Genomic DNA, 16,370 nt, shown 5'->3' on the forward strand with positions numbered 1-16,370 from the left:
ATTGTGTTTTATTTGTCAGTAAAAATATGAAAAGAAGAAACGTCATAATGTAATCTTCCAATATGTGTATAATTTTATCTTGAATATTTATTATACTAATGTTTCCAAAATAAATGTGTATTATAGTTTATACGTATAGTGTGAAATGTTTGAAATGATTTGTAACTTCATGTGTGAATACGACATGTATACTAGTCGGATAAAAAACATCAGATCCGGTTGTTCTACCTAATATTCTATGACTATGATGAAAGGTTTTTTTGTGAAATAAAAATTTCTTTAACCATGTATATGCATTCAAATGCATGAAATTGTAACAACAGTTAAATTACATTTTTTGTAATATATTATATTATATTATATTTATTTGAAATTGTCAAATGTCAGTATGGTGAGTATAAATAAATGTTGAAAAAATGCTTTTTGGAGTTTCGAATAGGGTAAGGTAAATTGTTTAAGGAAATATATCCGATAACCTCCCATTTTTTCTTGACATTTCTTTAGTGCCAATTATTATCGTTACATTTGTTTCATCAAAGAATCTTCTGATCTTTGATATCTTATACTGTGTTCGATCGAGTCGCAATGGTGCGAGGGAACATAAATCTCTCACGACCATCTCGAAAAAAACGATATGTCGACCCCATGACGGCTGAATGATTTTAATGATTTCCATGTGAACAGATTTTTTAATCCAACTTTATTATTCTAAAGGGAATAAACGTTGAATCATCGCGTGTTAAATGTTCAAAAGTATTTAACAGACAACACAGGTAATATTATTATTCATTTATTTGTTATTCTTTCAATATACTTATGTTTTGATTGACATATAATCATGTTTTATTGAATTATTTTGTTAACAAGGTAACGTTGACTCACGTATATAGTTAATGAAATGGGTAGTGCTTGGTGGCAGTGTGCTGCATGTCTGAGAGCACAGGAAGAAGATATTTGTGAATTACAATTAAATCATTGTAATCTTTACGATGTACCACCTGATGTGTTCATTTATGAGAGAACATTGGAGAAATTGTATCTTGATGCCAATAGAGTAATTATCTAATTAGATTTTATTCATATTTTTCTATTTGCTAGTTTAATGTGATAAGTTTTCACTAAATATTCAAATATATTTTCTAGATAAAGGATCTTCCAAGACCACTCTTCCAGTGCCATGAATTGAGAATACTTTCCCTTAGCGATAATGAAGTTACTGTTTTACCACCCGCCATAGCGTCATTAATTAATCTTGAATATCTAGATTTAAGCAAAAACAGTTAGTATATAAATATATATATTCATTGTTCTTTTTTTCTTTTTTAAATAAAAATTTAAAAAATCTTAATTCATGTTTCAGCTATAAAAGAGTTACCAGATAGCATAAAAGAATGCAAAAATCTTCGTTCTATAGATATCAGTGTTAATCCTTTTGAAAGATTTCCTGATGCTATTACGCATATTGTTGGATTACGAGAACTGTATATTAATGATGCATATATAGAATATCTTCCAGCTAATTTTGGGCGACTATCGGCTTTAAAAACGTTGGAACTTCGAGAAAATAATTTGATGACGCTTCCCAAGAGTATGAGCCGTTTAGTAAATCTGCAAAGACTCGATATCGGTAACAATGATTTCACTGAATTAGTAAGTATAATAGTTGACACATAACAATTGTTAGAAGAATTTAGTTTAATAATTACATTATCATTTTTTCAATAGCCAGAAGTTGTTGGTGATCTTATTAATCTTACCGAATTGTGGATAGATGGTAACGATATCCGACGTATATCTCCAAATATAGAACAATTGTATCGTTTAAATCATTTTGATTGCACCATGAATGCAGTACATCTTATCCCATCGGAAATTCGAGGATGGAGAGATATTTCGATAATGAATCTTTCGTCGAATGAAATTTATCAACTTCCAGATACGCTCTGTTATTTACGTACAATCGTGACACTTAAAATTGATGACAATCAATTGAACGCACTGCCAAATGACATTGGTCAGATGTCAAGCTTAGAAGAGCTTATAGTCACTAAGAATTTCCTTGAATATTTACCTTCTTCTATAGGACTTTTACGAAAATTGCATTGCTTAAATGCGGACAATAACTATTTGCGATGTTTACCACCAGAAATTGGAAGCTGTACTGCGTTATCTTTGCTTTCGTTAAGATCTAATAATCTCACCTGTATACCACCAGAAGTTGGCCATTTGTCCTCGTTAAGAGTACTTAATCTTGTGAATAATTGTATTAAATTTCTACCAGTTTCTATGTTAAATTTAACTAACTTAAAAGCACTGTGGTTGAGTGATAATCAAAGTCAACCGTTGGTTCCACTACAACAAGAATTTAATTGTGAAGAAGAAATGATGGTACTGAGTTGCTTTATGTTGCCGCAGAAGCAACGACAAGATCTTGAACGTAAGTTATAATTTATTTCTTAACATATCAAATGTGTGTAAATGATAATTAATATCAATATTATAAATATTATTGCTGCTATATATTAGTGGATAATGATCAGCAAGATGAAGACTGAAATGGTAAAGTATAATTAATGAAACAAATTAGAATAAATAACAAATGTTTAAATATAATATTTTAGTTTATAAAATTTATATATATATATATACATTTCTTTGTAATACAAATTAATGTGATCTTTCACGTTTGTTACTTTTTAGAAATGGCACAAGCTGTAGGACCAATTTCAAGCTCAATAATTGGAACTGGAAAAAGAATATGTTTTGCTGCTGAGGTAGAATCTGAAGTCCCTAATCAACTTCATCGAGCACCTACTCCCTATCCCAAAGAATTGCGTAATCTTGCCAGGCATGCCCGCAATTTACATCATCAAACTACACAAGACCAAAAAGTAAGCATATTTCAAAAACTATTATGCAGAAGAGGAAAACTTGTATAATAATATATATTCATATGTAATAATACTAATTTACAATTCCAGATGAATTTAGAACAGCAGACAATGATCAAAGAAGCTATCATTACAAAAGCTACAACTACATTAGAAAATGCATCCAAATCTGGAACTTCTTTCTCCCAAGGTTTTACTAATAAGGTATTTATATTCATCATGAATTTAATAGAAAACTTTAACAAGTTTTTCTTTTTTTTTTTTTTCTAATCAAGACATGTTTTAATGTAAACGTTTTTTGATTTGCAGAGTTTATCTTTATCAGTATCGACGATTGATCATCTACCGAAAGATTACAAGATTAATAGTTCAGTAAGATCAATAGTACATCAAGATAAAGAACATTCCAATTCAGAAGAATCTTCAGACGAAGCTAACAAAACCGTACTTGCAAAAGAAAAGAGTCCTGATATTCGGGAAGCAAAATATATACGCAATCCATCATCTGATTACATTGCTAAGACACCTACAGTAGCAGATTATGTAAATTCAACTTGGATGCCAGATGAATATTCTAAAGCAAATATAGCAAAGATCGTTGATTCTGATAAATTTATAGAACCGTTTAATAGTACTTCTCTTATTATCGATGGCAAAAGTTATGATCAAGTAAGATCTAACGAATTTCCACCAGTTCCACCGCCATATCACATTGCAGCTGCATTCTCAAAAAAGGCTGCACTTTTTCAACAATTTAATAATAGTAAGTAAATATATTATTATTTATATTTTTATTGTTTTTTTTTTATTATAATGATTAAAATTTTTTTTAGTACTACAACCAGAGAATCATTTAACAAACTTACAAAATACATCTAACATGTCCAACATTGATGATATTCAACGTTCAAATGGAAACGTAGAATCTGTCCAAATAGAAGAACTTGTTAATGCAGCTGTGAAAAATCCTACATTCGACGGTAAAGAAACAAATAATGGTTCAGTTAATAATGGAAAAAAATTATTACTTAATACCAATGATCTTGTTTCATCGTCAGAAACAACAACAACAACAACAGTAACAACAACAAATCTTGATCAAACAATTGAAACTGATCGATTTTTTAAACCAAGTAAAATTCCAGTACCAAGAGCAAAACACTCTGATACTGTGAATTTGAATAGCAACAATGATACGTTGAATAAAAATGTAAATTCGATTATGGAAGAGTGTGACTTGCCGAGGACATTAAACGTATTAAGTATACCGACGTCTCCTATTACGGGGAAAAAATATAGAAGTCCGCTTAGTTCACAAGAAAAAACTTTAAATCAATTGAAGAAGATAACAAATGGCAATATTTCGAATAATAATATATCATGTGATAATACTAATCCATCGAACATACAAAATATAAACTTCACCGATAACAAGATTGAAAATATGGTTAAAAACGAAACTAATACAAGCGATACTTCTCATAATTCGGATTCTTTCGTTACAAATTGCGTTGACGTTGAAAACGATGCTAGCTCCGACAAAAGTACGTCACTTTCAGCTAGTAACAGATCATTAAACAACACTAATAATTTAGATAAAGTACATAATTTATCCAATGAGCAATTGACGTTAGAAAGAAGACCACGATTTAAATGGATGTTCGGACCTCATAAAAATGCAAATGTGGTATGTTAATTTATAATATGTAATTATTTTGGCAGTACTATTATTTGTTGTAAAGATACAATATAATGTACTTATTTTATTATAGTTGCCTGTACAAGTAAGAAAAAATCCTGGTCTTGGATTTAGTATAGCCGGTGGTGTAGCAGGAGCTGAAACTGTAAGTTGTATTAAACATTAATACTTTCTATGGTAATAATGAACAAAAGTTTAACGTTTAATTATTCGTAACTATACGTATATATAATGTGTAGTATATATTATGGAACATACATATATCTCCTATCTCAGGGTATTATTGTGACAAAAGTTAATCCCGATGGTCCAGCTCAAGGTACTCTTAGACCTGGTGATAAAATTTTAGAGGTTGACGGAATAGATTTCACCAAATCTGATCATAATAATGCAGTTGCCGTTCTTCGAGCTACAGGTGCCGTGGTATCTATGATGATCAGTCGTCATCAATGATGTAAAATTCAAAATCTCTCTGAGAGAGTATATGCTATAAAAAAAAAAAAAAAAAAAAAAAGAGAAACAACTAAAATTGCAATCCACATAGAAGTTTCTCACCTGGATGTTCTAAAACCAAAATTTCGTAATGAATGTAATTGTATCCCAGTGTTGTATGTTTGCTAAGAATGCCATGCTCAAATTGGTACTTAAAAATGCTTATAGTATGCAATAACTTTAAGCTTTTTGAGAATGATACTTGGGCAAACTAAAATGTGATCTATAATAATAACGTTTGAATATGTTATTTTTGAAAATTTTAACGTTTTTTATGGGACGAGACATAGTTATTTGGTCCTTACAGTGTTTTTACTAATAGAAGACTAGATAAGGTTCTTTCTTGAATCTTGACTATCTTAAAAAAGAAAAGAAAGGAAGAACTACATATTTCTATGGAGTTCTGTGGTATTGTTTAATCGATTGAATTATGTCAACTCGTTCTCTTTTGTGAGAACTAATAATGTGCCAGAATAAAAGAAAATATTATTTATTAATTATGCACATACGCAAATATATAGATAAATACACGTACACACATATTCACACACACACGTGTTATGCGTATAGATAATATAAAAAAAGATTTATTAATAATTAATAGACGAACAGGGTTTCTACAGATATACTACGTATCGTATACAGGTATCTATGCAAAATGTATCCTTTTTTATATTCTTGATAAATTCGTGAATAAGTGCGAAGATCTTGTTATCTTATATTTTCTATAACTTTTATAAATTTATATATCGTAATGTATAATAACTTTTTGGAAACAAGATAAACAATATATACAATGTGTGATATATTTTCGAATACGCAAATTATTCCATTGAATTGATATTTTTCATTTATATTTGTAAGCAATTTATTAGTCTCATAATTATCGAGGAAATATAGTAAATAATATTTTATGTGAATGCGACAAATAAATTAAACAAAAAAAATAACTATAAAATAATATTTTTCTGTAGGAACCTTGTTAACGCTTAAAGAAGACAAAATTATAAAGATAAAGATATTCTTCTATGTGCCGTATTAATTAAATAATGTTTGCAATAGATTCAGTTCATTATTATTGATCACATCAAAGTTTATACATATTTTTCTATTATCTCTGACTGATCGGATTCTTTGCACAATAGTATATATATATATATTTATATGTAGATACATATACATATATATATATATATATATATAAATTATATTTATCAGATTTAGTTTACAATATGCACACATATTGTCATTTCTCTTGCCTATTATTAACAAAAGGCTCCTAGTTTACAAAGTACGTTCTTTTTTTTCTTTGTGATTCGACAATTTTCTAGTATTTACTCTTTAACTTGGTACAAATGATAATTTAAAATACTAACAATAAGAACTTATTATATCATGGTTGTGATTTATCTCATGATTTTGAGAAACAAATATATATATATATATATATCTTTTAGAAACTATGCTTTACATAATGCAGTCGATATTAGATATTGATATATATAATATTTTTATTATTATTTTTTTAGTATTTTATTCTCATTCTTTTTTTATAATTTCTTTTTTACAAGTTCCATCGACAAGTAGAAAATTTACCACAAAAGTATATAGTAGCGTATGTGAACAAAAAAAAATGTTAAGAATCGTTGAAAAAAAAAACTATTAGGTCGAGTCATAAGTAACTTCTGTGATGCGGCTATGTAAAATCTATTTTTCGTATTTACCTATTATAAGTCACCGGAACAAACGGATTTTCAATATCACTATATAGATGAGGATTCAGTTAGTCTTCTGTTAACTTTTTTATACGGTCAATGTTACATTCAACCGTTTTTCTTAACCACTGAAATGGATAGTAAAAAGTGCATATTCGACATGTAATGCTTTAGGAATTGAAACAAGGCAATAGCACTAAGGTGGCAACTGAAAAAATATGCAGCGTATACAGTGCAGGTCTGATAACTGATAGGGCAGTCAGAAACTGGTTTGTAAAATTCCATTCTGAAGATACGATCTTAAAAGATGAACCGAGTGTAGGACGTATTTCCGACTTTGACGAACCTTTTAAAGGTAATATTGGAGCAAAATCCAATAGATACGTTGAACAATTGCAAAGAGTGCAAAAAAAAAACTTCATGAAAGGTGTCTTGCACTTATCAATCGCAGAAACGCCATTCTTTGTCTCATAAAAAACGGAAGTTATTTATGACTCGACCTAATAATAGAGCTCGCGTAATTAATATGAATTATTAATTAATAAAAAAAAAAAAAGAAATGCCTGTAGAAAAAGCTAGAAATTCTTCTTTGTTATTCGAATTTAATTTTGAAAAATTAAAAAGAAGAAAAAAAGCAATAATACTCAACACGCACATACATATATATATATATCGTTTAAAGTATAATTCATATTTTAATTTTAAACTTTTAATTGGTGTTATATATATTTCATATATAACTATTCAAATTTGGTTTGTATTTAAAAAATTGCTATATTTAATATCAATCTTATTAAAATCACGTCACACGCATACATACATATACACATATACGCACATAGGGACAATGTTAGATTAGAGCAACTGCATTTATAAAATGAAATATTAGTATATAACTAAATTTGCACGATACGTTGTTGCATTTAATTAAATAATAATCACGTTTACATAGTAGTATATATATATGTAAATTAAAATTTACAAAACTAAATAGGTTTATAACAGTAATTGTTTAATAAGATATTTCTTATGTATCTTATGACAATTATGATCTGTATTTCTTGAATCTACAAGGAATTGTTAGTTACACGAGAAAGAAAGAAATAGATTATACATACAAAAAAAAAAAAAATTAGATACAAAGATGCATATATAAAAAAAAAAGAATGCACTTGACAAAGTTGCACTTATAAATGTACAGATTTTACAAGGATGAACTTGCACTTATATGTAAACGATATCATTTCAAAGTTACAGTTCCTTCTTTCCTAATGTAAAACAAACAAAAAAGATAAACAAAAATAAGAAATCACAGTAATTAACAGATGGAAATAGAGAAAGAAAATCTTTTTTGAAATTCTTATTTCTAAATGTATAGGTAACTATGAATACGATATATATAAATTGTAAGATAATACGATGCTCCAGTGCAAATCTTTAAACGATATACAAGTTGATGTTTAAAAAACAAAAGAAAGAAAAAGAAAATAAGAGAAAAGAAAAAGTGGCAGATCAGAGGAATTAATCTGCGTATACTAATAATACTTCCAACACAAATATACATATATAATATAAATATCATTATTTTTTTGGCGATTATTCTTAAAGGAAAAAAAAAAGATAAAAAGTGATGAAAATAAGATGACGTAATACATAATATTTGATTTAATTTCAATATAAGGATTAACCCTTAAAGTGCACATGGGACGTTTGACACCCCAAAAAATTTTTTGATCTCTCGAAAACGGTACTGAATTCGAAAAAATGGGTTATTTGTCTAGTACCATCTAGTGTTAATTTATATGGGTATATAAAACCTATTCTATTTTAAAAAAGATGTATCAAACTACTTTTCAAAAAATTGCGAGGTCTAAATATTAAATAGCAGCTTCAGAAGACGCGTTCAAACACGTTGGGGTGTCAAACACCCACAGTGCACTTTAACTAACTTTTACCAAGTGTGCACTTTAAGGGTTAAACAGAAGATTTTTTTTTTTTTTTTTTTTAACAAAATATAAAAATCTTACAGAGAAAAGAAGAATGAAATATTTGTATCGTTTATTATAATCTTTGCGTATAGTTAATATTATTATTATTTCTTTATATTTTTTTTTTTTAATCAACGAGAAAAAGAGCAGCTTAGTATTCATTTTGTATGTAATATGTATACGTTATGCATTATATATTTATATATAGAGAAAGAGTGAGATGGAAAGAGAAAGAAAGAAGTAGAAAGAGTGAGAGAAATTCTAAACCTAGTCATAGCAGACAATGACGTTTACATATTTTAATGTATTTTTGCATTTATTATATTACTCGTAAATAGTATTTGTGACATACGATATCGTTACATCGTAAAACATTTTCATTTCAGTTATTATTTTTAAATCTATTAACGTTTATATTATTATTATTATTATTATTATTATTATTTGTATTACTGTACAAATGAAATTTGTATCTTTTTATATATATATATATATTTTTTTTGTATTATATATATGACAGACACTATATAAATGTCATTTAATTTAATTAATAATTTTAAAAAAAGTATTATTATTAACACGAAGAACAGATATTGTTTTTCGTCTGTGTACGTTTATTTTTCTAGGACCACCAATACAATTAAGTTAATAAAAAGCAATGAGGGTTGATGGGGAGAAAATAAGAGGGGTGAGAGACGTTTTCTCGTTCTACGTCTTCTTACAGAGAGTATAGAGTGAGCTAATAACAATCACTATTAACATATATACTAAGTATTATTAAACGGATTTGGACCATTAATATATTATATTATATATATATATACACACTTTTTCTACTATTCTAACTATTAAATAGACTGAACTATCTTTTGGACGATAACACTTTAAGCTGGGTGTTTGACAAAATGAAAATGACTGAGTGTTAGTGTATGATTGACAAAGAAAACAAATGCAAAAAACAAAAGAAAAAATTAACAATAAAGATAATAAAAAAAGAATAAAAATAGCAAGGAATAACGTTATGCGCAAATGTATATAAATAATTATGTAAAGCGAATGAAGAAAAAAAATCAATCAAGTGGTCGTACTCGTCCTCTTTATACTTTAAATATTATTATTATTATTATTATTATTATTATTATATTATTATTATTATTTTAATTTAATTATTTTACAATAATATTATACACGTGTGTAATTTCATTTTTATTATTAAATCTTCATCAGCGTGTTATTCTATAATCTAACATTTGAATAATAACGTATCATAGTATTCTGCATTGTTATTGATACGTCGTCGATTATTGTGTTGTTATTCGAAGAAAAAAAAATAGAAAATTGTAATTGTTTGCCAATGACTAATTAAAAACAATTAGTACAACCACTTTATTAGCGTGCATGTTTGATATGATTGTCGTATATACTTCAAAATATAAATACGTATATACATATATGGTATAATTCGCTATAGATTGATGTATATATAAACAAAATAATTATTATAATAATAATAATGAAAAGTAAAATAAAATAATAAGAAAAAATGTTCGCGTTCGATCGGTTCATCATAAGCCGATCTAAAAGCCAATGAACGTCGGACCGAGCGTAACATTTTCAATATGTTGAAGGAAATAAAAAAGAACAAATACTATTTTACCTGTACGAAAAAGATTCTATTTGGTTGTGCAGCAATAAATAAAGAAATAAATATTTACGTAAAAAAAATAAGAAAAAAAAATAAAAAAAGAAATAATTATATAAACAAATACAAAAAAAAAAGTTGTCGATTTATTTCAATACGTCGTAAATCATTTTCTAAACGATAGTCGAAATAAAATTTTAGCAGGATCATCGAATCATCAAATTTACATCTAATAAAACATATTTTTAAAGATTCTTTCGATCATTTAAGTAAAGTGATCAACGTAGTTCTTGTCAATTTGTTATCGCAGTCAAATAAAAAACAAATCTATATTTCATGATCCTAACATCAATTCGATGGGATGTTCTACGTAATATTTCCACAAGTTCGAATATTTAGCCATCGTAACACCATCAATCACCCGATGATCAGCAGCCCAACTAACAGCAATTATGTTTGCCACTATCACGTTATCCTTATCATCGAAACGTGGCAATTTTTGTACTTTACCAAACGCTCCTATCACCATTTGTGGGGGTTGAATAACTGGTTTTGTGTAATTACCTCCGACCTGTAAAAAACAAAAAAAACAAAAAAAGTTTCTTCAATTTTAGAGAAGAACAAATCTTGTTTCTTTTAAACGAAACTTACCACGCCAATGTTGGACAAGGTAAAAGTTGTACCGGTGAGATCGGCTAAAGGAATCGATGCTTTTTTACCGAGTTCTTGAAGTCTGTTTAATTGTTTAGCAATAGACAAAATACTGAGATTCTGAACGTCCTTTATGTTTGGTACAATTAAACCTTCCGGAGTATCCATGGCTACACCAATGTTATGACTTTCGGAAATTTCTACGCATTGTTTTTCCTCGTCGAGCGAACCGTTTAATTCGGGAATCGTTAGCAATGCTTTCGAGGCAGCTTTTATTAGAAATGGCATTAGAGATAGAGAGATACCTTGTTCTTTGAGCGAATCTTTCACTTCATTACGACAACGTATCAATTCGGTTACGTTGCATTCGTCGCTGTAAACGAAATGTGGTATACTCTGAAAAATTATATGGTTAGTTTTATTTTTCAATATTTATTCATTGGTAGAAGGAAAGAAAAAGAGGAAGAAAAAACAAAAAGAAATAAGATTTCAAAGAGATTGTGTCATGATTATTCATCGTTTACTTTGAATTATTAACCATTTGACCTATTATGACATAGACCCTACGTCGTGATGTTTCTGTCCCAAAACTGAAAACGACGTATACTATACGTCCTACCAACATGCTGAGGCGCTGATTGAGGGGTAACACCACTCTAAAATTTTCAAAAAATCAATTTTTTTTTGTACCTTAAAGTGTACTTAAGATGTCTAAAAACAATATGCACTTTGTCCCGAAGCAATAAAAGATTTTAAATATGTCAAAATCTTGGTTTTACCGAAGCGCTTTGAAGCGAAGCGAAGTGTGAGAATGGGACATACTGTAGCGCTGGTTAAAGCGTAGCGCAAAGCGCCGCCATTGTGAAGTTAGCGTGTAGATCAAATGGTTAAAGAATAAATAAATAGAAATATAGGATGAAAATGGAAGATAAGGAAAAAGAAAATTGATACCAAAGATTGCGTCATAGTCTTCCACATGTGTTTGGAATATTTTTTAATTGCCATCTTTTTTCCAGCTTGCTGAGAAACGTCCTGAATTTTGTCTCTACGATCAAGTTTTTCCAGATAAACCAATACGTCTTCTTTAAGGACACGTCCATCTTTACCAGTAGCTGTGACATCAGAAAGATTAATATTGTTTTCCAAAGCCAGTCTTCTGACAGCTGGTGTTGCAATGATCTGAATTTTTTCCGAATGTGTGTCCTTGGAAGATTCTAAGCTCGTTTTATCATCCCTTTCTTTGAACTTCCTGTCGTCTTTTACAACTTCTTTTTCTTCTTCTTTTTTTTGATTTTCTTCTCTTTTTCCTTCTTGCTCATTTTCAACAATGTTCTCATCATCGAGTTCAATATCTATCAAGGGTTCTCCAACCAGAGCTATCTCGTCTATCTTGTAATGAAGTTCTTTTACTAGACCATCGTAACGACTTGTTATCGTCACCGAAGCTTTGTCACTCTGGACCTCACAAATATTATCAAATTGAGATACTCTGTCACCAGGTTTTACAAACCTAAAAGGAATTCCTATGAGTAATATTCCATTTTTTACGAATAACCCTTACGATTAACCCTTTCTTTAGAGTCACATTTTTACTATGGGTTGCTAGTAACGAAACAGTTAATTGATCATTAAAATAAAAAAAAATAAAAACAAGAACGTTTGATATTATTCGAATAATTGTTGAATGCGATATGGAAATAGTTTTAATTAGAAATTTGTTAAATCATAAGTAAAAACAGAAATAAAACGTCTCGATCTGTTGTTGGATAAAATCACTCAAATAACACTTTACTTACCATTCTTTCACAGTGACATCTCGAATGCCTTCTCCGATGTCCGATAACTTAAACGGGACAATAGTACCTGATCGAAGAGAGCTTAGAGACAGGAAACGTCGCTTTGACGTACAACCATTTTTACTCTGCAATAAACGATTTTCGATAGATAAATGTTCTTCATTGTTTTCGGATATTCCGATTTTATATATCTAGTCGTTCACTGATCGATTTCAAATATTTCCAATAATCTCATGACAATATTTTCCTATTCAAATTTTAATTTGATAATTATACACTTTTTGTATAATTATTGAATTAATTTCAATCATTTTATTTCTTTCTAGTTTTGAACATAATTTTCATTGATAATAAAAAAATTAAATTGAAAATGAAAAAGGTACGTAGAAATGTTGGTTATTTCGTTTTAACTCTTTGGGGCACGATGGGATTAAAAGTGTCCCACCTTTTTGATACACTGTAATACACGGTGGGACATTTTTAGTCTCACCTCGAAATATTATTGCAATAGCTACACATGCTCATAAGTTTATATTTCGTCTTATTTATGCAAAACAATTATTTATTAACTCTTTTTTTTATGTTTTTACATTATTATATTATGTAATATCTTTATTAATAAAAAATATGCCGAGATTTTGTTTAATTTAAAATGTAATCAAATTTCTATGCAACATAGGACTATTTTATTATTTGAAATTCTATGTCGCAAAGAGTTAAACATTTTCTTTCTATGGCAAGTAAGATGATATAATATAACAAAATATTTTCAACGAAATAAATTGACGAGTGATGAAATTCTTGGCTCTTAGCCATATCATAATACTTGATTGGAAGAATGTTAAAATGTGAAAGGTAGAACGAATCACTACTAAACATAGTCGAAAGATCATTTTCATACGTTTAACATGCTCGAACTAACTTTTTCCTTCATAGGCAACAAGTTTTCTCTGTAACTTTCTTATCTAACTTAATTCTAACTATACAAACAGAAGAGATAAAACGATCTTACGGAATAAGGTCATTGAATTATTTACAAATGATATCATTTCAACATTTTATACGATTGAATAAAAACATGTGTTATTATAACAAAATTATTTAAATAATTTTCGAATAAAAAAGAAAATAAAAGAAACAGTTTACCACAAACACACACCGAGAAATTTTACACATTTGTTTAATTTTTTTTTTTTTAATTCCGTGATTATATTTCATTTATTTTTTTTACTTCTAAACTTTTTCTTTCACTTTATTTTTTTGTTTTTTGTTAACACATATACACATACATAGACACACGTTTAGTTTCGTCCTTGCAATGAGGAATTAGAAACGTCAATTGTATACTTTACCAATCGTACAATAGAAGAACCGAGACGCAGAGTGAAAGCCATTGTGGTTTTAAAAGAATTTTAATGATTTTCAAAGAAAAAAAGAAATATTAAAAACAGACAAGAAGTTCTACGACAAAACGTCCCGATTAAATTCGTAGAAACGTTTTCGAACGACTGATATTAAGAAGGAACGAACAGTGACTTGAGAATAATAAATTTGTTATTATTATCGCTCAACTCAAATCATATTGCGTAAAGATAAGAAAAGTTTGTGTTTTTCGGTGCTCCTAAGATAATTAATGAATATATTAACTTTTATACATATACATGTTACTGTATATATATCATTGATAGATTGTGTTATAAAAATAAACGCGCGAAATATTTTAATGTTAAAATAAAACCAATAAAATATTTTAAAATATTTAAGTATTATTATTTAAGTAATAATAATAATAAATATTATTTTCTTATTGAAAAAATAAGGACTCGATCAATTAATTTATTTAATTTATATATAGAATTCAAGTTTTTTCTTATATTTTAATTGAAAGATCAAGATGAAAATGTTGGTTAATATTGTGGATTAATCGATCGATCGATAGTGATTTAACTGTTTCATGAGCACCACTGTTTAAAATCATAAATATTGAAATGTTTGATCGTATATAAACTTACGTCGAACATGGCGAATATTTAACTCCCCTCTCTTCGTTATAGTCAGGAAATGACGCGTTTATTCTCGCCGATGTGAAATCTATTTAAGAAGACGCTTGACGATAACGATTTTTCCTTCCTTTCTTCCTTTTGACGACGACAACGACGACGACGACGAAGACGACATTGAAGACGACGTTGAAGACGAGGAATTAGGTAATGCATTTACTGATTAACTTGGTGTTTTTTCTTTTTCCTTTTTTTTTTTAACAATTTTATCTTTTACATTTTTTTTGCTGCTTGGATAAAATGAATGTATTTTAATGCACATGAACTACTTACATTTTAATTTACAATTTTTTAAAATCTAATTTTCAATTAATTTTATTGATTTTATTACAAACAAATATTTGTAATCAAAATTACTAGAATTTATAAATATTCATTTCAGTTATTATTAGAAGAAACTATAATAATCAACATTACATCTAAGTATAATATAATATTCATTTTCTAGAAATTTGTAATTAATTAAATTTCATTCATTTAAAATTCATATACCGAGTACTCACCTGTATTTTTAAAAGGATTCCTTGAATACTCAATAAAACACACATAGATAATTCTATTATATCGTAATTTTTTTTTCTTTCTTTTTTTCTTTTTTTTTTTGTATCTTTTATTGACAAGATCGCAGAATTTTCAATACACAGAAATAGCAGCGTTGAAGAAATCAATTAGGACGATTATGCGATAAGATTTAGGTAGAAAAAGAAACAGTACGAGTAAATACAGACGTTGTTTTTCATTCGCAAATTTGTTCAAATTGATTTCGAAGAATATACATACATACATACATATATTCCAAATAGATTTAATGTTAATGCTAAGAAAAAAAATCATTCGAAAAGAAAGATTTATTGATATTACTTTAAAAAGATCATTGCATATTTTTTATTGTTTTTATTTTTTCAAGATCTTCTGTATTGCTCGTTTATTTTTTCTTTTTTTTCTTTTTTTTTTCAATAACTCTTGTTATTATTCATTTTTCTTTTTCAAGTATAATATATTACACATTGGGAAATATTATAATAAACAAATACACGAAAATATGATTTGTAACAACAAACAATTACAAATAAATAAATAAATAAATAAATAAATATTTATATAACAAGATTATTATATATGTATATATCTAACATAGATGAAAAATGTTTGAAACAGTTGCTAACATATCGCAAATTCGATAACATTCGAATGAATGACGAAAAAAGGAACTTTCACACCACTTTTACTTTTCTCTCTTTTTTTTTTTTTTACTATCAGAACAAGTTCATTGTCCTTTTCCGATAGTTTTACGAAAAAGTATCTCGAGAATTTAAATTTATATCGCTGTTAGACGAACGTATAAACCTGTTCGATGTTATTTCGAGCACGTTTTCTTTCACTTTTTCTTTTATAACATGAAGATATATTATACATGCTTCATAGAACTTTTTCAT

General features: G+C 28.0%; 2 protein-coding genes across 4 annotated transcripts; one reads left to right on the top strand and one right to left on the bottom strand.

Moving 5' to 3' along the window:
• Positions 1–13: 13 nt before the first annotated feature.
• On the top strand, positions 14–8,818 carry Lap1 (leucine rich repeat containing protein 7 lap1). Of its 2 annotated transcripts, XM_015336040.2 has the most exons (13): positions 14–391; positions 505–773; positions 868–1,054; positions 1,144–1,279; positions 1,361–1,650; positions 1,726–2,437; positions 2,701–2,891; positions 2,982–3,095; positions 3,201–3,654; positions 3,725–3,871; positions 3,950–4,578; positions 4,664–4,735; positions 4,867–8,818. In XM_015336040.2, exons 3-13 carry the CDS (start codon positions 899–901, stop codon positions 5,041–5,043), a joined length of 3,078 nt encoding a protein of 1,025 aa, XP_015191526.1. In that variant the 5' UTR covers positions 14–391; positions 505–773; positions 868–898; the 3' UTR covers positions 5,044–8,818. The 2 variants fall into 2 exon arrangements, with proteins under 2 accessions (XP_015191526.1, XP_015191525.1); XM_015336039.2 differs by having other exon boundaries at positions 15–391; positions 3,725–4,578.
• On the bottom strand, positions 5,074–16,277 carry Dbct (Dihydrolipoamide branched chain transacylase E2). Of its 2 annotated transcripts, none has more exons than XM_089170713.1 (5): positions 14,887–16,277; positions 12,875–12,999; positions 12,030–12,588; positions 11,079–11,474; positions 5,074–10,998 (listed from the first exon to the last, which is right to left on the bottom strand). In XM_089170713.1, exons 1-5 carry the CDS (start codon positions 14,893–14,895, stop codon positions 10,762–10,764), a joined length of 1,326 nt encoding a protein of 441 aa, XP_089026839.1. In that variant the 5' UTR covers positions 14,896–16,277; the 3' UTR covers positions 5,074–10,761. The 2 variants fall into 2 exon arrangements, with proteins under 2 accessions (XP_089026839.1, XP_015191544.1); XM_015336058.2 differs by lacking the exon at positions 14,887–16,277 and adding an exon at positions 14,227–14,571.
• Between the last annotated feature and the right edge of the window lie 93 nt (positions 16,278–16,370).

The sequence above is a fragment of the Polistes dominula genome, unplaced genomic scaffold (genome assembly GCF_049000335.1).
Source record: "Polistes dominula isolate Pdom_NZ unplaced genomic scaffold, Pdom_raw_medaka contig_79, whole genome shotgun sequence".
Lineage (NCBI taxonomy): Eukaryota > Metazoa > Arthropoda > Insecta > Hymenoptera > Vespidae > Polistes > Polistes dominula.